General features: G+C 37.2%; 1 protein-coding gene across 1 annotated transcript; it reads right to left on the bottom strand.

The window, feature by feature from the left end:
• Positions 1 to 367: 367 nt before the first annotated feature.
• LOC131910839 (prolactin-7D1-like) lies at positions 368 to 7,543 on the bottom strand. The gene is made up of 6 exons (XM_059262720.1): positions 7,513 to 7,543; positions 5,070 to 5,248; positions 4,119 to 4,157; positions 3,111 to 3,215; positions 1,190 to 1,369; positions 368 to 589 (listed from the first exon to the last, which is right to left on the bottom strand). Exons 1-6 carry the CDS (start codon positions 7,541 to 7,543, stop codon positions 368 to 370), a joined length of 756 nt encoding a protein of 251 aa, XP_059118703.1.
• Between the last annotated feature and the right edge of the window lie 12,378 nt (positions 7,544 to 19,921).

Here is a 19,921-nt window from a genome sequence, read left to right as displayed (position 1 = left end):
GTGAGGCTTCACAGTGATTTTGTTTTCTGGCATTGTACTATGAAAGATGGCTTAGAGGCATGGCCAAATCTCTTAAAGTACACCAATATTTCCAAATCTGTAATAGAATTATTGTACTTTTAATAGTGATCTCATTCACTGACTTTGTCCACATTAATTTACTGTGATTCTAAAGTAAGCTATGCATTTTTCCCTTTGCTAGTTGAACATCTTGGGTTTGGATAGGGAGATCTCAATGATATTGATACATTTATTACTAAATGAATAAAAGATAGCAACAAATTTTCTTTCTATGCTCTGATATATTTTGTGTCTCCTTTTAGAAATAGACACATTACACTTAAGTATACATTCAAAGGGTATAAAATTAGAAGTTCATTAATGGCTCAAAATATGTGTAGCAGATGTCACCATTTATAAGGATACATTTCAAGATATTGACATAAAATTCAACTACTCGTAGGTCAAGATGCAGGCAGTATGAAAACAAATAAAGAGCAAAAAATCTAATTTCTTCATCAGCTGCCCGCAGGGATTCCAGATCTGACCAGACTGGGGGGTCTTCAGTTTCTTGGATTGCAGGATTAACCTATTGACCAGAAATTACAGTTACTTATTATCACTATTTGTATTCATTTGACCTTTCCCCTTCTAAATGCTGAATCATACTTAAGGAAATGTTAAAAATGTGAAATTCCAGTTACAGACATTGATTTCCATGTTTCTATTACAGGACATGATAAATCTTTTTGTCATCTAGAAGCAAGACTTATATACATCTTTTTTTAAAGTTTAGTTGATGCTAGAGGAAGTATGTCACTTGCAATTAGACACATGGAACACCAGGATTCTGCTACTTGAGCATAGACTTGTGTTTGATCAAGGGACGATGGAGGAACTGTGATAGTTCTTTCCCTAAAGAAGCATTTTGGCCAAGAGTGATTCTGATAAGAATATCGAATGAGGTACTTGGGGATATTTCTCTATGGAGAAGATATCCCAGGAAAGAACCTAGCCAAATGACTTGGAGAACTTGCTATATTTTTGTCTATCTTACAATGGAGAAGCTGAGTTCAAGGTTAGATGCCTAACTTGTTCTTGCAATATCAAGTGTTTCAAAATTTATCATTCACTGCAGAAGTCACATCATTTCCAAAACAGAAAATTGGAGGGTAAGAAAATTGCTCACCTTGGATACTATCCTCACGATCTCCTCCAGAAAGATTTTGTGTTGGGCCTCAATGGCTTTGGCCTTTGATAGGATAACATGAGGTGCTTCTGGCATAGCACTGAGTTCTGTCACTAGATGTTTCAGAGGGTCTTTCCAGGCATGCAGTATACTGAGTGACAGTTTCAAAAAGCCTTCAATCTATTTAATAGTTATTGAACAATCATATTAAGATAAGCCAAATATGGAAGGACTAGTTAGTTACACATGACTGCTAATCAGAGAGCATGAACTAACACCCCCATTTGCTATTCTTATGGACAGGTGATTTTCTTGAGAAGAAAATAATGTAGCAATGTAAAAGTTAAAATATTCACCTATACTTTGCAAAAAATGAAACAGCTTATGTAAAAAACAGTTTCTGTGAACTACATTATTGAACATGTTCTGTTTTCTGTCTAAAATTCTTCTATCCGCCTTCCCTATGGGGCATTATATATTTGATTGTTTTGTTCATCCATGAGACTCTAAGGCTTTCTTGAACTTAGGAGGTGCCCACTGGACTAGAATCAGAAAGATGGACATTACCAGTTTCAGTTGCAAATAATTTAACTCATATTTATGACACCAGTGAACTAGAATGTTTATGAAATACTCATTATGAACTTTAGGATATTAATAGAAAGGAACTTGAAGACAATCTGGCATTAATAAATATGGTTTCTCAGTCTACAACATTCCCTCCCCTTGTCTATAACAGAACAGAATATTGTTGACAAGTATACCTGAAGAACATGGGGCTCATTGCATGTATAGATACCACAGCTAAAATCTGACCTTTCGGTATCTATCAGGATTGTGTCTGAACCTCATGACTGATTTAAGATGTTTGCTGTATTGATGTCTTTTAACTAATATAGTGATATGAAGAATGAAGACCACAGCAGTATTCGATGGACATTAGTAGAAACGTGAGAAGTTTATGAAGAAAAGGAACAGATGAAAAAGTTATGGCAATGTAAGTTGCTGGGAGCATATAAATAAGAGCTTGAGTTTGATGAAGATCAAAATTTCATTACGACTGGGCTGGCTGATGATAGAAGTTCTGCAAAACATTTCAAAGTATCTGTCTCATTATCCGAGCTACATTTTGGGAGGATTAATTGAAGCATGTCAATAAACTATGACATGTCTACAATAGGATAGGTCTTCAGAAACATTATGTCTCCTTCTTACCCTCCTTTCACTTTACTATTTTTAAGCAATGTTTAAGTTAATCAGTTGGAGGGTAAGTTATGGCTGTGGGTATGAAAGGAGAGGTCATAACAAAATTTAGTTAGAATTGTTGTGACGTATAGAACTTCTCATCACAACTGAAGAAATGATTTCCTCTCAGGGAGCAGTAGATAGTATTTATAGGACTGCCTTGTCCAGGTAATTTCAGTTAAGACACAGAATAAATTATAAAGTCAAGGAGTTTTGGATACAAAGATAAGAAGCAGATATAGTACCAGAATATTTGGGATTCAAGAAGAATTTGCTTGGTGGTCAGTAATCACAAGCTTATCAATGCAGAGACATTATTAATTTATAATAAAGACAATTGATGTTTGCTTCTCTTAGGCATATACATGAATTTGTTTTTAAAACTAGATGTTCAGTTCAAAGTTTCCTATGGAATAGAAAGTCAATCCCCAGTGGCAATACTTTGTTAAAATAAGATCTTTTAAGTGGTCAGTTTTTAAATATCTGCTACAATATTATTTAATATTTGATTTCCTTTATAATTTATCAAGTATATACTATGGTTTTCATTTCACTGCTCACTCTTGTCGTCTCTGCCCTTCTGATTACCACATCCCTGTCAGTGGTCATAAGAAGCTACAGCATAGCAAAGCCAGGGCCCTACTTCAGCTATTTAGATGAAAAGCTGAGGACCCACCGTGGTATTGCGAACTTCCTCTTTTGTGTCCGGAGTTTTGATGGGAAGAGTGTGGCAGCTGTTGACAAGCTCTGCCATTTTATTTTTCTTGCTCAAATTTAGTATCTGAAAATATTCAAGAGGAAATTTGAGTCAATTGCAATTTAAAAATTGAAAACATAAACGCATGACCAGGATATTAATACATTTAATAGAAGTGCAATTTTTATAAATAAACATTGCATGAAATCTAAAATTAAGAGAGTGACTCTTTTACCTAATATTCAATTTAAGTCAGTAACAACTTTTCACCTAAATTTCTAATATACCATCTTCTTTTCCTATTTGGTATTCTATTGTTCTGTCATTAATCTTAAAATGTACTATGTAATATAAAGAGAGGCCCTAAACATGGTAAAGGTGAAAACTTGGAGTATTTAAAGATCATTTTTCAGTGTGACTTAAGCATACTGTCATAGAAATTGTGTATTATTATTTAGTAATTTCTTGTTTGCTGTTAGTTCAAATTCTTTTTTTAAACTAGGCACTGTAACATTATCTATTTTCTTTCTATTTCGCATGAATATATACACCTATACCATTCAAAGTTTCATAAGTTCTGAATAAAATTGTGTCAATTGTAATAAAATTAAAATATAAGTTGGCCATTTTAGGAAATAGTAAGCAATGATGAAATTCTTAAGAAGATACTAAGTAAGGTTACATATTATTGAATATATAATCAAAATTATTTTCTTGTCAAAATGCTTATATTTTTATTCCATAAGTATAGGCATTTAAAAACAAAACATAAATTTGAGAATAACTTGAACAATCATTTTATCCTTTGCAAACCATACTCCCAGAAGCTGTCCCGTTTTCATTTGGTTACAGTGGCTGTAACTTCCTTTCACCTGTGGAGGTGTTTTATTTGAATTGGATCTTGCTGCTTTCTCCTTTAAGTTACAGTGCAATCATTAGCATGGATGCTTTGGGAGGAAGAAGAGGGAAATCAGTCGAGGCACTTACAATTTTATTGAATATTTTTGAAGAGAACTTGTCGTGGAACTAAAACAGAATGGAGAAGTGAAATAAAATATGTGAGTAAACAGCATGAATACATTTTATTGCAAATGTAGAGACACATGTTCTTGGTATCCCTGTTACTGAAGCCTTGTCTACTGTCTCCTTCTTGATTGACCTTGACATAGATAACGTCAAGCCTGTTTTTGCCTCTAACTCAGTCCTCCCACTGAATAAACTCATGCACTAGAAACCTTTAAAAAGTGACTTTTAACTCCAGGGGTTTCTGAGAAGGGAATCTATCTATTTCCCTTCTTGACATCTTACAAGTTTAGGTTAGTTCTATTCATTCCCTTCAACTCCTCAAAGTACATTTATCCTCTGTAATGTCTGATGTGTGCTAACTGAAGATGCCATGGAGACTGGCCTGCCACAAACAAGGTAAAGAAGTCTGAGTTCTTCACCAGATATATCTTCCAGGTATTTATGTCATGACTGAAAATTTAGGAAAAGTTTTTCTTGTGTGCATGTTTTCTATAATAGTTACGTAGAGGCAAATAATTATTTCTTTTTATTCTATGCTTACTGGTGTTCTGGCTGTGTGTATCTGTGTGAGAGTGTCTCAGACCCACTGGACTTACAGAGAGTTGTGAGCCTCCACATGGATGTTAGGGATTGAACCTGGGTCCTTTGGAAGAACAGCCAGTGCTTTTAACAAGTGAGCTATCTCTCCAGTTACAAATAATTAAAACTATTGAATGTTCCTGTAAGTCTTTGAGATCTTACGGAACTACCCCATTCTTCTTGTTCCACTTTTGAGTACCTTAGACTTTCTTGTACATTTGAAAGGCATGTTAGGAACTGGTTGCATAATGCTTCCTATTAAACTGTAGTGCAATGAACTCATCTGCTGGGAAGTTCCTTTTGGAAATAAGCCAGGAGTAGTGAAGTACTTACAAATTCCAGGCGCATTTCTGTAGCAAGTTCAGTGATGTTTTCAGCCAGTGCGGTGGCATTATCAAACAAGTCCTTAAGGGACACTTTACTAAGGCCAGCCTCACTGACATTCATGGGTGCAGAGGCCACTTTCTCCCACAGAAGGAGGTTTGACACCAACAGCATCAGGAGAGGCCCTGCTTCATGGAAACAGAAACTGTTGAGAGCTATTCATTTGAGGTTATCAACAGTAATAATATCTCTGCCCGTTGACGTCCCTTGTATGATCTGGCACTGTACAACAGTAGTAGTGAATAAACATCTTCCACTGTGAAAACGCCACTAAATAATTAACTTGAACAAATACAGTTGGAGAATTTGATGACTTCTCACATCTTTGGATTTCTATCAGATATGATTCTGAAATTTCCAAACATTCAGATCTTATGTTAATTGTGAGTGAGTAGAAGTCAGTCTCTGTAGGAAGTTAGTGTCTTGAACACTTAAGTGCATTTTCAAACTGTCACACTCTACACGACTTTGTCCTGCACTCCATGGAAACATTTCATTTTTACGAGGACAGCACAACCTCTTTTACTGTGTCTTGCTGCCTGGTAGGTATAAACACATGACTGTCTGTTGCTCAATCCTGAGGAGGAAGAGAATCCTGTCATAAAAAGGATTCTGTGTGCTGACTTTACTCACGTATGATAATAATCCCATTCAACACTTACCTCAAAGCTTGTAACTGATTTCTCTGTGAACTTTCTGTTTACAGTAATCCTATGAGTAGAAGGAGCCTGTGAAATATCATCAAACTATCTTGATGAAAGGGAAGCCTTACAAGTATAATTGATGTTCTGTAGTTTTTAAAGTGTCTGGTGGGGAATGCCATCACTGTGGAAATCCTACCATATGTAGACATATCTTATGTGCATTGGGCTTTCATGTAGAACCAAGTCTTTTTGTTGTTGTTGTTGTTTTGTTTGTTTTAGTTTGGTTTTAGGTTTTTCAAGACAAGGTTTCTCTGTGTAACCCTGACTGTCCTGGAACTCATTTTGTAGACCAAGCTGGCCTCAAACTCACAGAGATCTACCTGCCTCTGCCTCCTGAGTGCTGGGATTAAAGGCACGTCTACCACCTCCTAGCATGAACCAAGTCTGGATACAGAGTATCAACAGAAGCTATTACTTGTAAGTAATAAATTTTACCTTTGAGCACATGGACCCAGAAGCTGCATTAGTCTTGATTTATCTAATTTCCTTATCTATAAAACAGCCACTGTTAAATTTTGACGTTTTAGCTATGACTAATGTTGAGTTTCTGTTTTTGTTGTTCAGAGATAAACAAAAACAGCATGCTAGCATATCAACAATTTCCTGTCTTAAGAAGATGAAGCAAGATGTAGATATCAAGATGCAGAATTCATTTATCTTTGGTGATGCCAGTCTGGAAAACTTTCATTGTACAAAATCTTTGATAAATGTGATTGGAAATGTGTACTATAAAGTGAGGAATTAGAAAGGCTTATTCATGAAAAATATCTAAATTTGAATACTCAAAATAACTTAGCATACCAGAAAAACTATATGCAAAATGAAAGTAATTCTATGTAGGTAATTCCTATTGAATACAAAAGAAAAAAATTCATGTTGCTTCCCCAAATTAATTTTATATACAAAAGATATTTATGTTTAGAATAAGTGCACAGACTGCTGTTTCATTTAGGATTCTAAAAGGAGTGCAAGGAGCCATTGATTTTACTATTTTACTTCATGTCATCGAATTTATGTTTACTTTATGTTAAGAAAAAGTGCAGATATTAGCAGATTTTCCAATTTTAAAAAGGATATTTTAATAGAGCTAAATTGTCAAAACCTTATAGATTCTTCTCCTAGACTCGTCTACTATGTCCTCACATAGAAAATAATACTGAATTCATTCTATTCAAACCCGAACATGGTATATTCTTCATTCTACATGTCCTATATATTGAATCCACAGACTCATGTGGTGTTGTTATCATCAAATGTCTCATTTTTCTGAAATTTTGGCTTTTTGAGATAGATCACTTTCATGTTGTAGGTCTCACCTGACTATTCAAGGTTTTGAAGACACATCATGGTTTCTGCTACAAAGATGTTAGTAATATTCACATTATCTACTTCAGTCACCTAAGATAATTCAAATTATCTCTAGACACTGCTACATGACTCCAGGATAAGGTTATTCCTCTTTGAGAAACACAGATTCATACATGCACTTTGCATTTCCTTCTAGAATAATGATTGGAAAGTATTTCTCAGATCCATCGGGCTTTACTTCTCTTGGTTAAGCACTAATTAATGTCCTTTATTCATGATAAGAAAAGTATAACACTAGAAAAGTAAACTGTCTAAACAAGCTTTGCAATATAATGCAATGCTTAAGCTCACTAGGAGGAACTCGGTAAATGGTTACTTACAGGAGCATGTTTGAGTTAAAGACAGTGGCATCTCTGCAGAGTCCCACCACGGCTTAGTTGTTGACTCAGCAAAGACACTTCACTGGAGTCCTGCCTCCAGTTAACTCTCCACCTCTTTTATAGTCTAGCATAGTATCCCTAAGGCCTCCTCCCTAAGGAGGAAAAGGAAGTATCATTTCCCATTATTTGTTCCCCTCAGGGGTTTAAGTAGTCTAGTTACCATGAGCACGAAGATGGTTCTATGTGTACTGTTTATCTTATTTTAAAGTTGGGAGTAGAAAATAAATTATGTTGTGAGTAACGACAGCTATCTCGTCTTCATAAACATTGATAACAATTTCATGCTTTACTTTAACAGCTATGTCATAGACCTTCAATTTTCCTTTAGCTCCTTTTATATTTTGATCATTTCCTCTGAAATGTTCAGTGAAACTTGAATGGAGGCCATATATATTTCATTGATTTTGTAGCATTGGAAGAGAGCCACAGTAAAAGTCACTTATACTGAGCAATTTCACCCTCATAAATCTTTGACAACATCCAAGGAACATGGTGAATTGTTTGATTTTTCCATGTTAAACACATAAGAATGGTAATGTAAGATACAAATACAGATGTCTAGATGGTTGTTTTGGTAGAAAAATTAGATTAACTTAACAGAACAATATCAAAAGTCTCCATTTGGAGAACCTAGAACATCTCCAGTCACAAATTTTTCAGCCAGGTTTACAAGCATCAGCTCAGTCCATGGAATTGGGCTTAAAGCTAATTAGAATATATTTGATTTCAGCTACAACAGTCATACTAACAGGGAATGAGTCAAACATCTGCCTCAGTTTGATAATTACCTTAACTTGGGTTGAACAGGTCCTTTACTGACATTTCACACTATTCTCCAGCATAGTGACATGGGGCACTATGAAAATCAGTCAGTACTGTGAAATCTTTCACCCCATTACAATTTTTTATTATGCAACCAGAACATAAGGTATCTATCTTACTTTATTATCTCTAATATTTAATTCAGTTCATATAAAATCCATTGGCAATAGGCTATTCTACATAGATGGCCACCAGGGCCTTACTGTTGAATAGCTCATAGGAAGCTAAGTAACCTGGCCTTGGAATTCTTTAGAAACCCTGTGGTTTTACCTACTACATTTTTCAACCATGCTTAGTATGGTAGGTGCTTTCAGATTCTTGACTGCTATCTTTCCTTTCCTTCTAAAAGTTCCTCCAAGTCTGTAGGACATTGGATCTTATCTCTGTACAGTCTTTAACAATGGAATCCTTACAGATGTTCATCAAAGCTGTTGAAAGGCCCTGTGTTCCCTGCTACATTCAAACAAGTAGAACTTCAAAAGAACTCAGCATCAATTGGAATGCTTAAAAACAACAGCCCTGACCACAAGAATAAACAGCTAATACCTCATAATAAATAGTAAAAATATGACTGCCTTTTTCAGTTGTTTCTCCCATAGAGAGATGTTGCTTATAACAAAGCATGTTATAGGAAATACTATATTTTGATTGAGATAATATGGAGTTGTTTTAAGTAGTATTCTCTCTCAACTTGGTAGATATAGAATCACCTTGGAGACTGCAACTGTTAAATCGGGACTGATCAAAGACAGTGAGCATATGGCACAGGGGCCTTGGGGGTTTATGGGCAGTGAGAATTGTTGTCATGGAATATTCTACCTGCAGGTCTATTCTCCTGCAATCTCAAAGTTGAAATTGCCAATGGAGGTTAGTGTGGACTTATCGGGATAGGTGGATGTTCTACTCGGAAGAAGGGAAATTCTTTAGTGTCTGAGACCTCATCCTTCCATTGGGCTTCCCTGTCAGAAGTCTCCTGGATCCTAGCACCCTACAGTTGGCATCAGTATTCCCTTAGCTTAGGAGGCCACACCACCACTTCAGACTTCCTTAGGAGCTTCCTGGAGCCTGACAGCCCACAGCTGTTAATAGATATCCAAATTCCTTGCCAGCTTAGGCTTTTGGACCATTAGCCCTTTAGTGATCCAAGTTGTAATAAGAAGCCCACCTTGCTGGAGAACTTGACAGCATTGTCCAAGTGGCACTACTATTGCAGGAATGGCAGATAGAAGAATGACAGCACTCTTTAAGTTTACCACAAGGTTACAGAGCACCCCTGAGGCCAGGCAATGTGTGACGAGTTTGCAGTCCGCATAAGGAGGTTTGAAAGACTATTGGGTAGTAGAGTGGAGGTGGAACTTAAATTGCAATAGAGAGATCAGAGTATTGGACATGTAAAATCCATTATACAGTGCATGGAGTAAAGCTGAAGACACAGAGTGAAACTCGACAATGAGGAAGGCTATCTGTGCCATAGGCAACATATTTGGTGGGGATTGGCTACTCAAGCTCATTAGAGCCAAATGATTCCATCATAAGGCCAGCTATCAGATGTGGACAAAACAGCAAATCTGCTGTCTTGATATTCCCCCATTCCTCACTTTTGGAATGGCATTATTCCTTTGTTATATGATATTTTGCATTTAATTTTAAAGGATCACACATTTAAGAGATTGTTTCAAGTCTCAGAGCAGGCATTGGACTTATAAACAGTGCTCATTTTGAAAGACTACAGTGATTCATAAATGTAATCAATATATTTGCTTTAAGACATGTTCATGAGCTTATGGAGAAATGACGTATAAAGCTATTGCTTCAGTTATGACATGAGTCATGTTGATAGGGATTATTTATGGTAGTTAATATCAAATGCCAGCTTTATATGAGCAAGAATCACCTAGCAGACAAACATCTGAGACTGATAATAAAGGAGATTCTATACTTGGTTATCATAGATCCACCATAACTGTGGGGCAGCACCATTCCATGGTCTGTGACTAAGACTGAATTTGAAGGATAAAAGAAGTAAAAACAAACCACCATTAATCTCAGCCTTATTCCTGATTATAAAAGTCATGAAACAAACCATCTCATCTTCCCTGCCATGATGAACTGTGTTCCCTTTCAATGTAAGCAATAACAACTTCTTCCTTGATACATCATTGAGAAATAAGAATTTGAGAATAGAAAATCATGGTGTATTCCTAGAGACAAGGTCACCAGAAACCCAGTTTGTTCCCTCCCATTTTCTATTATACATATTGTTTTTGCAGACTTGGTGGGCTATTATTTAGCTACAAATTTCATAGGTTATAAGATCCTCAACAACTGTAGGTCTGGCAGATGTTGTTGAAGAGTAGAAGATTTTACAACACTTTTTGTAAGCATTCTTGATCTCTCCATTCCTGCACATCTGACAAATGCACTAATTTTGTCAGTGTAAAGGTAACAGACCAAGAAAGGTGGGACTGCGGTGTTTCTCTTTAGAGTATCTCTCCCAGCCAGGGATTCAGCATAGATCACATCCATAGTAGAACATACTTCCCAGGATCTCAGTGACAGAGACTGTCATGTCAAATGGGTTTGTAAAGTGCTAAAGCAGTCAAGATAAGCTGAAAAAATAAACAGAAAGGAGGTCACTCAAAGAATATGACAAGAATTATTCTGACCTCAAAGCAAAGTTCTTTGGAAAATGTTAAAAGCATGCCAGGTGCTATGTTTCTGTTGTAGGACAAAGTCCTAACAAGTGTTCACTGATGAAGGAAGAGATGGAAATGGTGGTCTCCTCCGGATTTATAAAATGCTGGTCTTTAGTGAAAGAAAATCAATGTATGATACTCCCGAGTTCATTTGGAGTGCTGAGCAGCAGTGGGTGTATTTGAATATAGAGTTATGAACATGAAAATAATTTAGCATTTCCTAAATTGGGTGATTATTCTGCCCCAGATATCATATGGTATACCTTTCTCTAGTAGAGAAAATATGAACTGGTGGACTTGCTCCTGTGCTCCACATATGTACCAGAACTGAAGAGTGATGATGGGAAGCATAAAATGTAAGTTGAACTTAGTCTTTTAGAAGGAAGGAAAGTCTTGGGAGATGGAAATTTCTCATCTATCACTATCTCATTATAGAAGATAAGTCTGACAGGTGAAGATGCAGTGGCCATAAGGCAGTCTAGAGACATGGAAAACTAGAGAACATTCTAAAGAAGCTGCTGTGGCATATGTGTATGGTTTCATACATTAGGCTAGGGTCCTGGGTGGAGAGTAGCAGGAGTCTTGTGAGTACAAACAATCTGTCTCTCTCTGGGCTTCTTAGATGCCATGTGCTCCACCAACTTTGCTTCAACATGTCCTCTTTATGCCATGATAGTTTATCTCTCTACTAGCCCAAAATGATGAAAGCTGGCAAAGTGTTGAAATTTCTGAAACTATAAGCCTAAATAAATCTTTCTTATCTTCATAGTGTTATTAGTAATATTTCTTTTTGTGTTTGTTTGTTTTTTGTTTGTTTGTTTTTTCGACACAGGGTTTCTCTGTGTAGCTTTGCACCTTTCCTGGAACTCGCTTTGGAGACCAGGCTGGCCTCAAACTCACAGAGATCCCCCTGGCTCTGCCTCCCAAGTGCTGGGATTAAAGTTGTGCGCCACCACTGCCCGACAGTAATATTTCTTAATGTAATGCAAAGTCTAACAGGTTCTTGTTATGTGCTATACTCTTGTAGTTTTAGAGATATTTTTAATTACATAGTCTCAACAGGATAATGAACACAAATACCATTCTTATAAAGTCAACTGATAGGTAAACTCAGAAAGCAAGAAAGGAAGAAAGGAAAGAAGGAAGGAAGGAAGGAAGGAAGGAAGGAAGGGAGGAAGGAAGGAAAGAAGGAGAAAGAAAAGAAGAGAAAAGAAAAGAAAGGAAGGAAAGGAAAGAAATTAAAAAAATAGGCCTTTTCTCCATTGGCCTGAACTGGCTAGCATAGTATGAATTTCTTCCAAATTACTCATCTCGTGACCCATTGTAAAGAGTAACAGATAAAGAAGGAAATTACAGAATATTACAGACAGCTGAATATGATAGTTAAGACCTTACACGTTGTTCTACATGACATTGATCTTTGCAGGAAATACTTAAGCTACCAGAGCCAATTATTTCTTTCTCTCTTTCTTTCTTTTCCTCTTGGATGTTGAATACAATGTCAACTCGGGCTTGTTTGAAAGTTTCTATGGGTTTCTAGTAATCATTCCTATACTTCGAAGACTTTCACTAGATCATGGTAGCATCTACACTCCCACAGATACATTTAGCCATGTATAAAACAAATGCAGCAGATGAGAATTTGCCAGGAGACACAATATGTGAGTGGGGAAAATGTATACCCAAGATCATGAAGTAAATTAAGATATTCTAAGTGCCAATGTGTTTATTTGTATACAAAGATCAAAGTCAAAAGCGATGGTGAGCAAAGAATCAAGGTGACGACAGAAGAAAAGGGGAAAACAATATTTGACATAAAAGAGGATTTTTTTTAGATTAGCATCATTACATTTGTTTTGGAATAGTTTTAAATATTCAACAAAAGTTTGTTAGATAAGAATAGGTAAATATTTGTTAGAATTATGTTAGATATGACTAGGAGGGTACCCTAACCACAATCTAACAGAAAAAAAAAATGTTAGCTATGACTAAGAGGGCACCATAACCAAAATTCTAACAGAAAAAAATTTAATAATACAGTATGTCCAATATTTTTCATTGCCCTTAATGTTACTAATTAGTCATAAAAAGTTCAAAAATCACTTGAATTCTTTAAAATTTTAAAATACTTTTAATATTAATCTTTCTTTATTCTTGAGACTTTCATACAAATGTACAATTCATATCCACTCTCATTTTCCCAAAACCCCACTATCTCTTTCTCTCTCTCTTTCAATACAGTTAGTGATGACTACATTAATGTTGGTGTGGGAGCACAGGAAATCTATCAATACACACACACACACACACACACACACACACACACACACACACAACTACATGATACAAAGGGATGAACTACCATGTCAAAAATTTCTCTGCAGATGCTCCAACATCAAACAACAGAGCTTTTTCTTCCTGTCTCATCACCCATAGCAGAAAGGGTCCCATTACTCTCCCAAAAGTCATCTCTTGTTTCATCATATCCAACTAACTAGAAAAATGTGTCTAGATAATTTTTTTTTTCCCTCATGAGGAGAATTAGGCACCATCTACACCTTTCCTTGTAAGATCCTATTGACAACCCAAAGTTTGATTTCTACCGGCGTTCCGTCTGGGGAACCAATGAGTTTATTGAGCTTCCTCAGAAAGCAATGGATGAAGAGTTATGACCAGAAGTATAGTTGACCTTTACAGGTCATCTGGAAGGGCTGAACCCTGTTGGATAATAACTCTCCCATAGCTACATGGATAAGCCCATTTCCCCTAGTCTTATCCAGCATATATATTCTAGACCCTCCTTGTGAATGCAAGGCCATATGACATTATTATAGAATTGTGTACAACTGGCTGAAAAGAGTGGCTGGATACACAGATGAGAGTTTAATGACCCTCCCTAAGCCCTCTTTCAATTGGCAAACATCAGTACTCAACAAGCCCAGCTATGATGATCTCCAGCGAGCAGCACAGCTGAACTCATGAAGACGGTGTCTCTTTGACTTTGAAGGTAGTGCTGTAACATATCCATACAAAGCAAATATAAAATTAGTAGCTTTCCTGTTGATCAGTATTGAGCATTCCTGGAAAGCAATCAGAAAAAAAAATCCAATTACAAATTTATCAAAAAAAAAAAACCCTAGAAGCACATTTAAATGTGGTGATGAAAGACATGGTGGCAGTGAAAATGTTAAGATAATAAATAAGTTGAAAAGGATGCACACCACACCAAAGATACTAGAAAAGGGACACCCACTCATGCCCACAGAATGACATAGTTAAGATTTTGAAAATGGCTATATTATCAATCTTTTCTGCAGATTTGATACTCATTAAAATACAAATGTCATTCTTCTCTAGAAAACTAGAGACTAGAAAAGCAAACCTAAACTCCACAGAGAAGCATAAAACACATGAATAGTCAAAACATTCTACACAAAAAGGAACAATGTTGTGCACATCACTGCAAACATTTTTAATTGAAAATGAATCATTATAACAAACAAACAAACAAATACACATGGTGCTAGTACAAAATATACATGTAGACCCTGGAGGTCATAGAAGACCCAGAAAGAAACTCAAGTATGCACAGCTGTCATATTTTCAACACATTGCCAAATTCCTCTTGGAAAGAGAAAAGATCATTTGCAACAAGCAAGCTGGCAAACTTTGCACATACATGTAAAGAAGCAGTATCAATAATTCATGAACTATACCTCAAAGGAAAGTATTAGAGCTCAGGTGATGCTCACTATGTAAAGTGTATGCCACACAACCGTGTGCATCTGCCTCTCATCCACACACCCAAACAAAGTGCTAGGTATGATATCATGGGCCTGTAATCCCAGAACAGGTGAGGTGCAGATAGTTGAATCCATTGGCCTTAATGGCCAGCTGCACTAGCACAATTTGTGAGTTACAGGTAGAATAAAAGATCCCCGTACAAATGCATTGGAGAATAATTGAGGAAGACATCACGGGACCAAAAGAAAAACACAAATCACAAGTAGTTAGGCATGAGTATCTTTTCTCCTGCAAGGGCTACACAAAGCACAAGAGAATGTTTGGTGTATCTGAGCAACAATGACTCACATTCAAATTGAGCTTGGGAAGTGCTAAAGAATTCTAGATGGAATGAGAAAAGAAAAAAAATTAGGAAAATAGTAAAACCCACAAGAATTTTAGAAGATTGGTGATAGTATCAAAGCAGATTTGCTATGAAAATATTTAAAGGGAGTCCAATACAGTGCTTATGGACTTGTAGAAGAGTATATTGTCTAGTGTATAGCTCTCTAAAAAGACAGAATACAGATTTTGGATATGTCACTGATGCCATGGAAGCAGAATATATGGTTGGTTGGGAATCACTCCAGACAGTTTCTCAACTAATGGTCAGTGTTGCCTGCACGTAAGGGTCAAAAATGATACTTAAGACCCACTGTTAAGTTACGTTTTTGTTATCCTTGCAGATTTCTGGGAAATTTCCTAGGACCCTGTTTCTCCTTATCCCCGTGAGGATACCTCTATCATGGTATCTCTTTCCTTGCTCTCCCACTCCGTCCCTGTTCCACCTCGACTATCCCATTCCCTTATGTTCTCATCCCCCATCCCCAACCTTCTATAGCCCCCCCACCCCCACTTTACTCATGGAGATCTCATCTATTTCCCCTTACCTTTCTTATATAATTCAGGACCATCCACCTAGGGATGGTACTACCAATAGTGGGTTGAGTCCTCACCCATCAATTATCAAACAAGAAAATGCCCCACAGACATGCCCAAAGGCCTGATAGAAGCAATTACTCATCTGAGGTACTCTTCTCCCAGATGTCTCTAGATTATGTCAAGTTGACAAAAACTAACCAGCACATCCACTATTTGAGAACAATTGACCTAATAATGTATTGTGTGCATTTGTTTTCAAAACCACTAATTATAATGTTGGTAGTAGCTTGGTCACATATAACTATTATTATGTTGAAGCATGTTCCCTCTCCAGTTCTATTGTCCCTGGGACTTTTATCATGAGTGCAAGTTGGATTTCATCAAATGTTTCTCAATATTTATTGTGATGATCATTTAATTTTTTTCTTTAAGCCCATTTTTATGATTTATTACATTTATTGACTTAAGTATATTGAACTGTCCTTGAATCAAGTATGTTCTGCACATATGTTCATCAGGGATATCTACCATCTTCTGGTTTTTTGTTGTTGTTGTAGTGTCTTAAAATGGTTTTGGTATTACAGTAATGCTGGCTTCATAGGAGTTTTCGAGTTTTACTTCTGTTTCTTTAAAAGTAATCATTTAAGACATATTGACTGTAGATCTATGAAAGGTTGGTAGAATTTTGCTGTGAATACAGCTGGGCCTAGATGTTTTTAATTAAAAAATTATTTATATATATTTATATATTTATTCATTAAATGTGTGTGTGTAAAACAATAATAATTAAAAATAAACCATGAATTTGAGAGGGAATCAGAACTGGGAGGATAGGAAGTCACGAATTTGAGAGGATCGGGGAAGGATTTGGAGGGAGAAGAGGGGTCAATAAAATTTTAATTAAAAAATAAGAATTTTAAAAAGCATTAATTAGACTTTCTCAGCTCTATCAGGCTTTTTTTTTATCCGACTTAGACAAATTTCTATTCACTTTAGATATGACAGCAATGTTTCCCACAAAGGAAGTGATTCAAAGCTGCACTGGCAATTAATGCAGCATTTGAAGTTACTTAGAGGAACTTAGGGGAAGAGTGGTTGAGTTACAGGAGCATGGTTAAGTTGAGGACAGCTGCATCTCTGATGAGTACCCCCACATCTTTGCAGCTGACTGATGAAATTTGCTTTACTCAAGTCCTGCCTCTGGGTCACTTTTCACCTCTATGACGTCCAGCACTCACACCATCACCAGGACCACATGCTGTGTGGGAGGGCTGGTGGCAGAGGAGGAAGTAAAGAACTCATAACTCTTACCCTAAGATGGTGTAACAGCTTCTTATCAGGACACCTGGCCTAGTCATATTTGTACTGTTTACTGTGTTGCGGCCCTGCCTTGGGCCCAAGGGATACTGTCAATCTCCACAACCTCTGCTCAATGAAGACTGGAGTTGCTTCCATATCCTAAGAAATTAACTTTGTCCCAGAATTCCTGACTTCCTCCAGGTTCTTTGGTCATTCACTCCCTTCTTCTGGAATGTTCTCTGCATCTTGGATGGAGTCACATAATTATTCCATTGCATTTCCTGAGCATTCAAACACAAGGTTGTAGCAACAGTTACACATTCTGAGCAATTTAACTTTTCATAGCCAGGTCAGTATCCATGAAACACTGTAAATTGTTTGCCTCTGCATATTAGGCACAGAAGAATAGTAATGTACTATGAAAATATAAATGTTGGAAAACAGTTTTGTAGGCAAACAAATTAATTTGGCCAAACAACACCAAAAGTCTCCCTGTTGGCATGTGAACATTGCCACCACAAATCTTCGGCCAGGCTTACAGGCTCTGACCATTGGCACAGGGTTAAATCTAACCCAAATACTTGTGATTGCCACTGTTACAGTTGTGTCACTGTGAGTCTGTGCTTGCTGTTTGGCTTAGGAATTGCCTTAACTTGGGCTGAGCAGGCTCCTTAGGGAAACTGCACAGCAGGAGCCAACAAGCTGCAACTATGTAAGTCCAACATCATTACGGGATCTTCTGCCTCCATGTATTTATTACCTTTTGCATACAACACACTGGCAATAGTCTATATCAATGGATGGCCACTAGAGCCTCCCTACTGAACACTCATAGAAACCCTGTAGGAGGCTATTGAGGACCTAGGAAAGAGACAGATCCTTACTGGGCACAGAGACAGGGAAAAGAGGCTCCAGGTAGAACACTGAACATTTTAGTTAAATATTTAAGACAACTGACTCTCAGGATCTCCCTCCAAGCCAAAGATTCGGTGGGATTTTTTTCCATGCCAGAGGGAACTATTCAGAGGGCTTCTCTGTTGAGAACCAAGCATCTCACTGTCTTTGGATTGTGCTATCTCCTTTGGCAGTCAAGTCTGAGGGGGAAAGACAACTCATCCCAGTCCCAAACATAAATTCCTGACCACCTCAGCAGACTCAATACCACTTCCGTTTCCCTCCTCACCCAGACAGTCTCCTCTGTGTACTTTGTTCTGTTTGTCATTCTTTGCCCTCCATGCAGTTTATCCTTTTAATTGGTGGAAAACAGAAATCCTTTGTTACAACCCAAGATGACATCATCCTGATGGAATCAATTTGAGGTCTCACCTTCCAGATTTTCATGGTCAGTACTTACTTAGCCAAACCTGGGAGGCATCAGAGACAGAACTGCTCTTTGGTTTTCAGATGGGGCTGCTCAGCCAAAAATAGCATGGCTGAAGCCTCGTACTCGTAGGTTTGCTTTTCATTTTCTCTCTTTGATAGTCTAGCAAAGAAAAGTTCCCCTAGACACCTTCCTTTATTACTCTAATCTCTGTGTATCTGAGGGCCAAATAATTCTTTCAAGTAGTTTTTCCTGAAATCCCCTACTGGCGGCCAGGCCTAGTGACTGATATTATCCTTCTTGGAGCCAATCGCTGATAACTTCCTCCAGGGAGACTTCGTTAATCTTACCCTAGACAATATTGAATTTTATATTTTTAGCCTTGTAATATTTTTTTCCAATTATCATTGGGTTTTTCTATCACACTCTGTCATTCTCTGTTTCACCTTTCCTGTTTGAATTCAAATAATAGGGATCATTTACAAGGTAGTTAGGGATACGCAAAAGTTTTTCAAGCAACTCAAATTGAACCAGAGCAATGGATTACTTGACAAAATTACTATAGATAAGGGGGGGGGGGGATGACATCACTAACCTTGTTAATACATATGAAAATGTGTGTCAAGTATATTTTTGTTGGTTCGCTTGCATGTTCACTCTGACATGTGCCCCTTCAAGGTCAGATGGACAGTTATTTTCATTAGACTGCTGGCAGGGATGTTATTATCATTATATGTATTTTGCAGATGTTACATCAGATATTGGACATGCTCAGAGGAGGCAAGGCAGCATCAAAATTCCTACTTCATCTTAGATCCCCAGCCTTGACCACTAAGTTCTACTACAGCCTCTTAATCAGTCTTCCCAGGAACACCTAATTGCTGTTGCCACCTATCCTTGTGTCTGTCTTCAGAAAACAGCCAAAGTGATGGTCACCCTAAAACCCCCAACCATATTGAGAGTGGCCTCTGAAGGGAGGAAATAGGGGGCTAGAAAGATGGAAAAGAGGCTCAAGGAAGATGAATATACATTTTGTTTAAACATTATGTTGGCCAACTTTCAACTTCTTTTGCCTCTCCAAGCAAAGATTGGATCCTGGCCTTCCATCCCCAGCCACAGGGACCTGATCATCAGGATTTTCAAATCTCATACTACATAGTTTCTATAGTAGGAACCAAGTTACGTCTCTGTCTTTGTCTGGATTATACACTCTTCAATAGCTCAAACCAGCTAAATCCAAGAGAAAAGGGAAACCCATCTCATCTCCAAACATATAAGAGTCCATAGATGAACATCTGTCATTATCATCTAAAAAGTATTTGAAGCACTGAGCAGCAGAGGCTGGATTAGGAAATAGAAGAAGGGGAGGGGTGAAAATAATGTAGTATTTTCTATGTTATGCAGCACACTTTTATTGGTGAAAGGAAATAAGCTAGGGACTCATTTCTGCTTGGAATCATGATGTATGCCACAGTTGGGAAGTATTACACCTTACAGGAGGGTATGGTATGTAAGTTAAACTTATTAGTTTGGGGTGGAAACTATG

This window comes from Peromyscus eremicus, chromosome 5 (genome assembly GCF_949786415.1).
Source record: "Peromyscus eremicus chromosome 5, PerEre_H2_v1, whole genome shotgun sequence".
Lineage (NCBI taxonomy): Eukaryota > Metazoa > Chordata > Mammalia > Rodentia > Cricetidae > Peromyscus > Peromyscus eremicus.
The sequence above is the reverse complement of the archived record's forward strand: the minus strand, read 5'-3'. Positions and strand labels throughout refer to the sequence as shown.

Bases quoted from the DNA above. Each gene is read 5' to 3' on its own strand.
- LOC131910839 (XM_059262720.1), bottom strand. From the start codon at position 7,543: ATGCCACTGTCTTTAACTCAAACATGCTCCT. The intron at 4,158-5,069 runs GTAAGTACTTCA...ATTCTGTTTTAG, and splicing joins CAGAAATGCGCCTGGAATTT to TTCCACGACAAGTTCTCTTC. The intron at 590-1,189 runs GTGAGCAATTTT...TCTGGTCAATAG, and splicing joins TCGTGAGGATAGTATCCAAG to GTTAATCCTGCAATCCAAGA.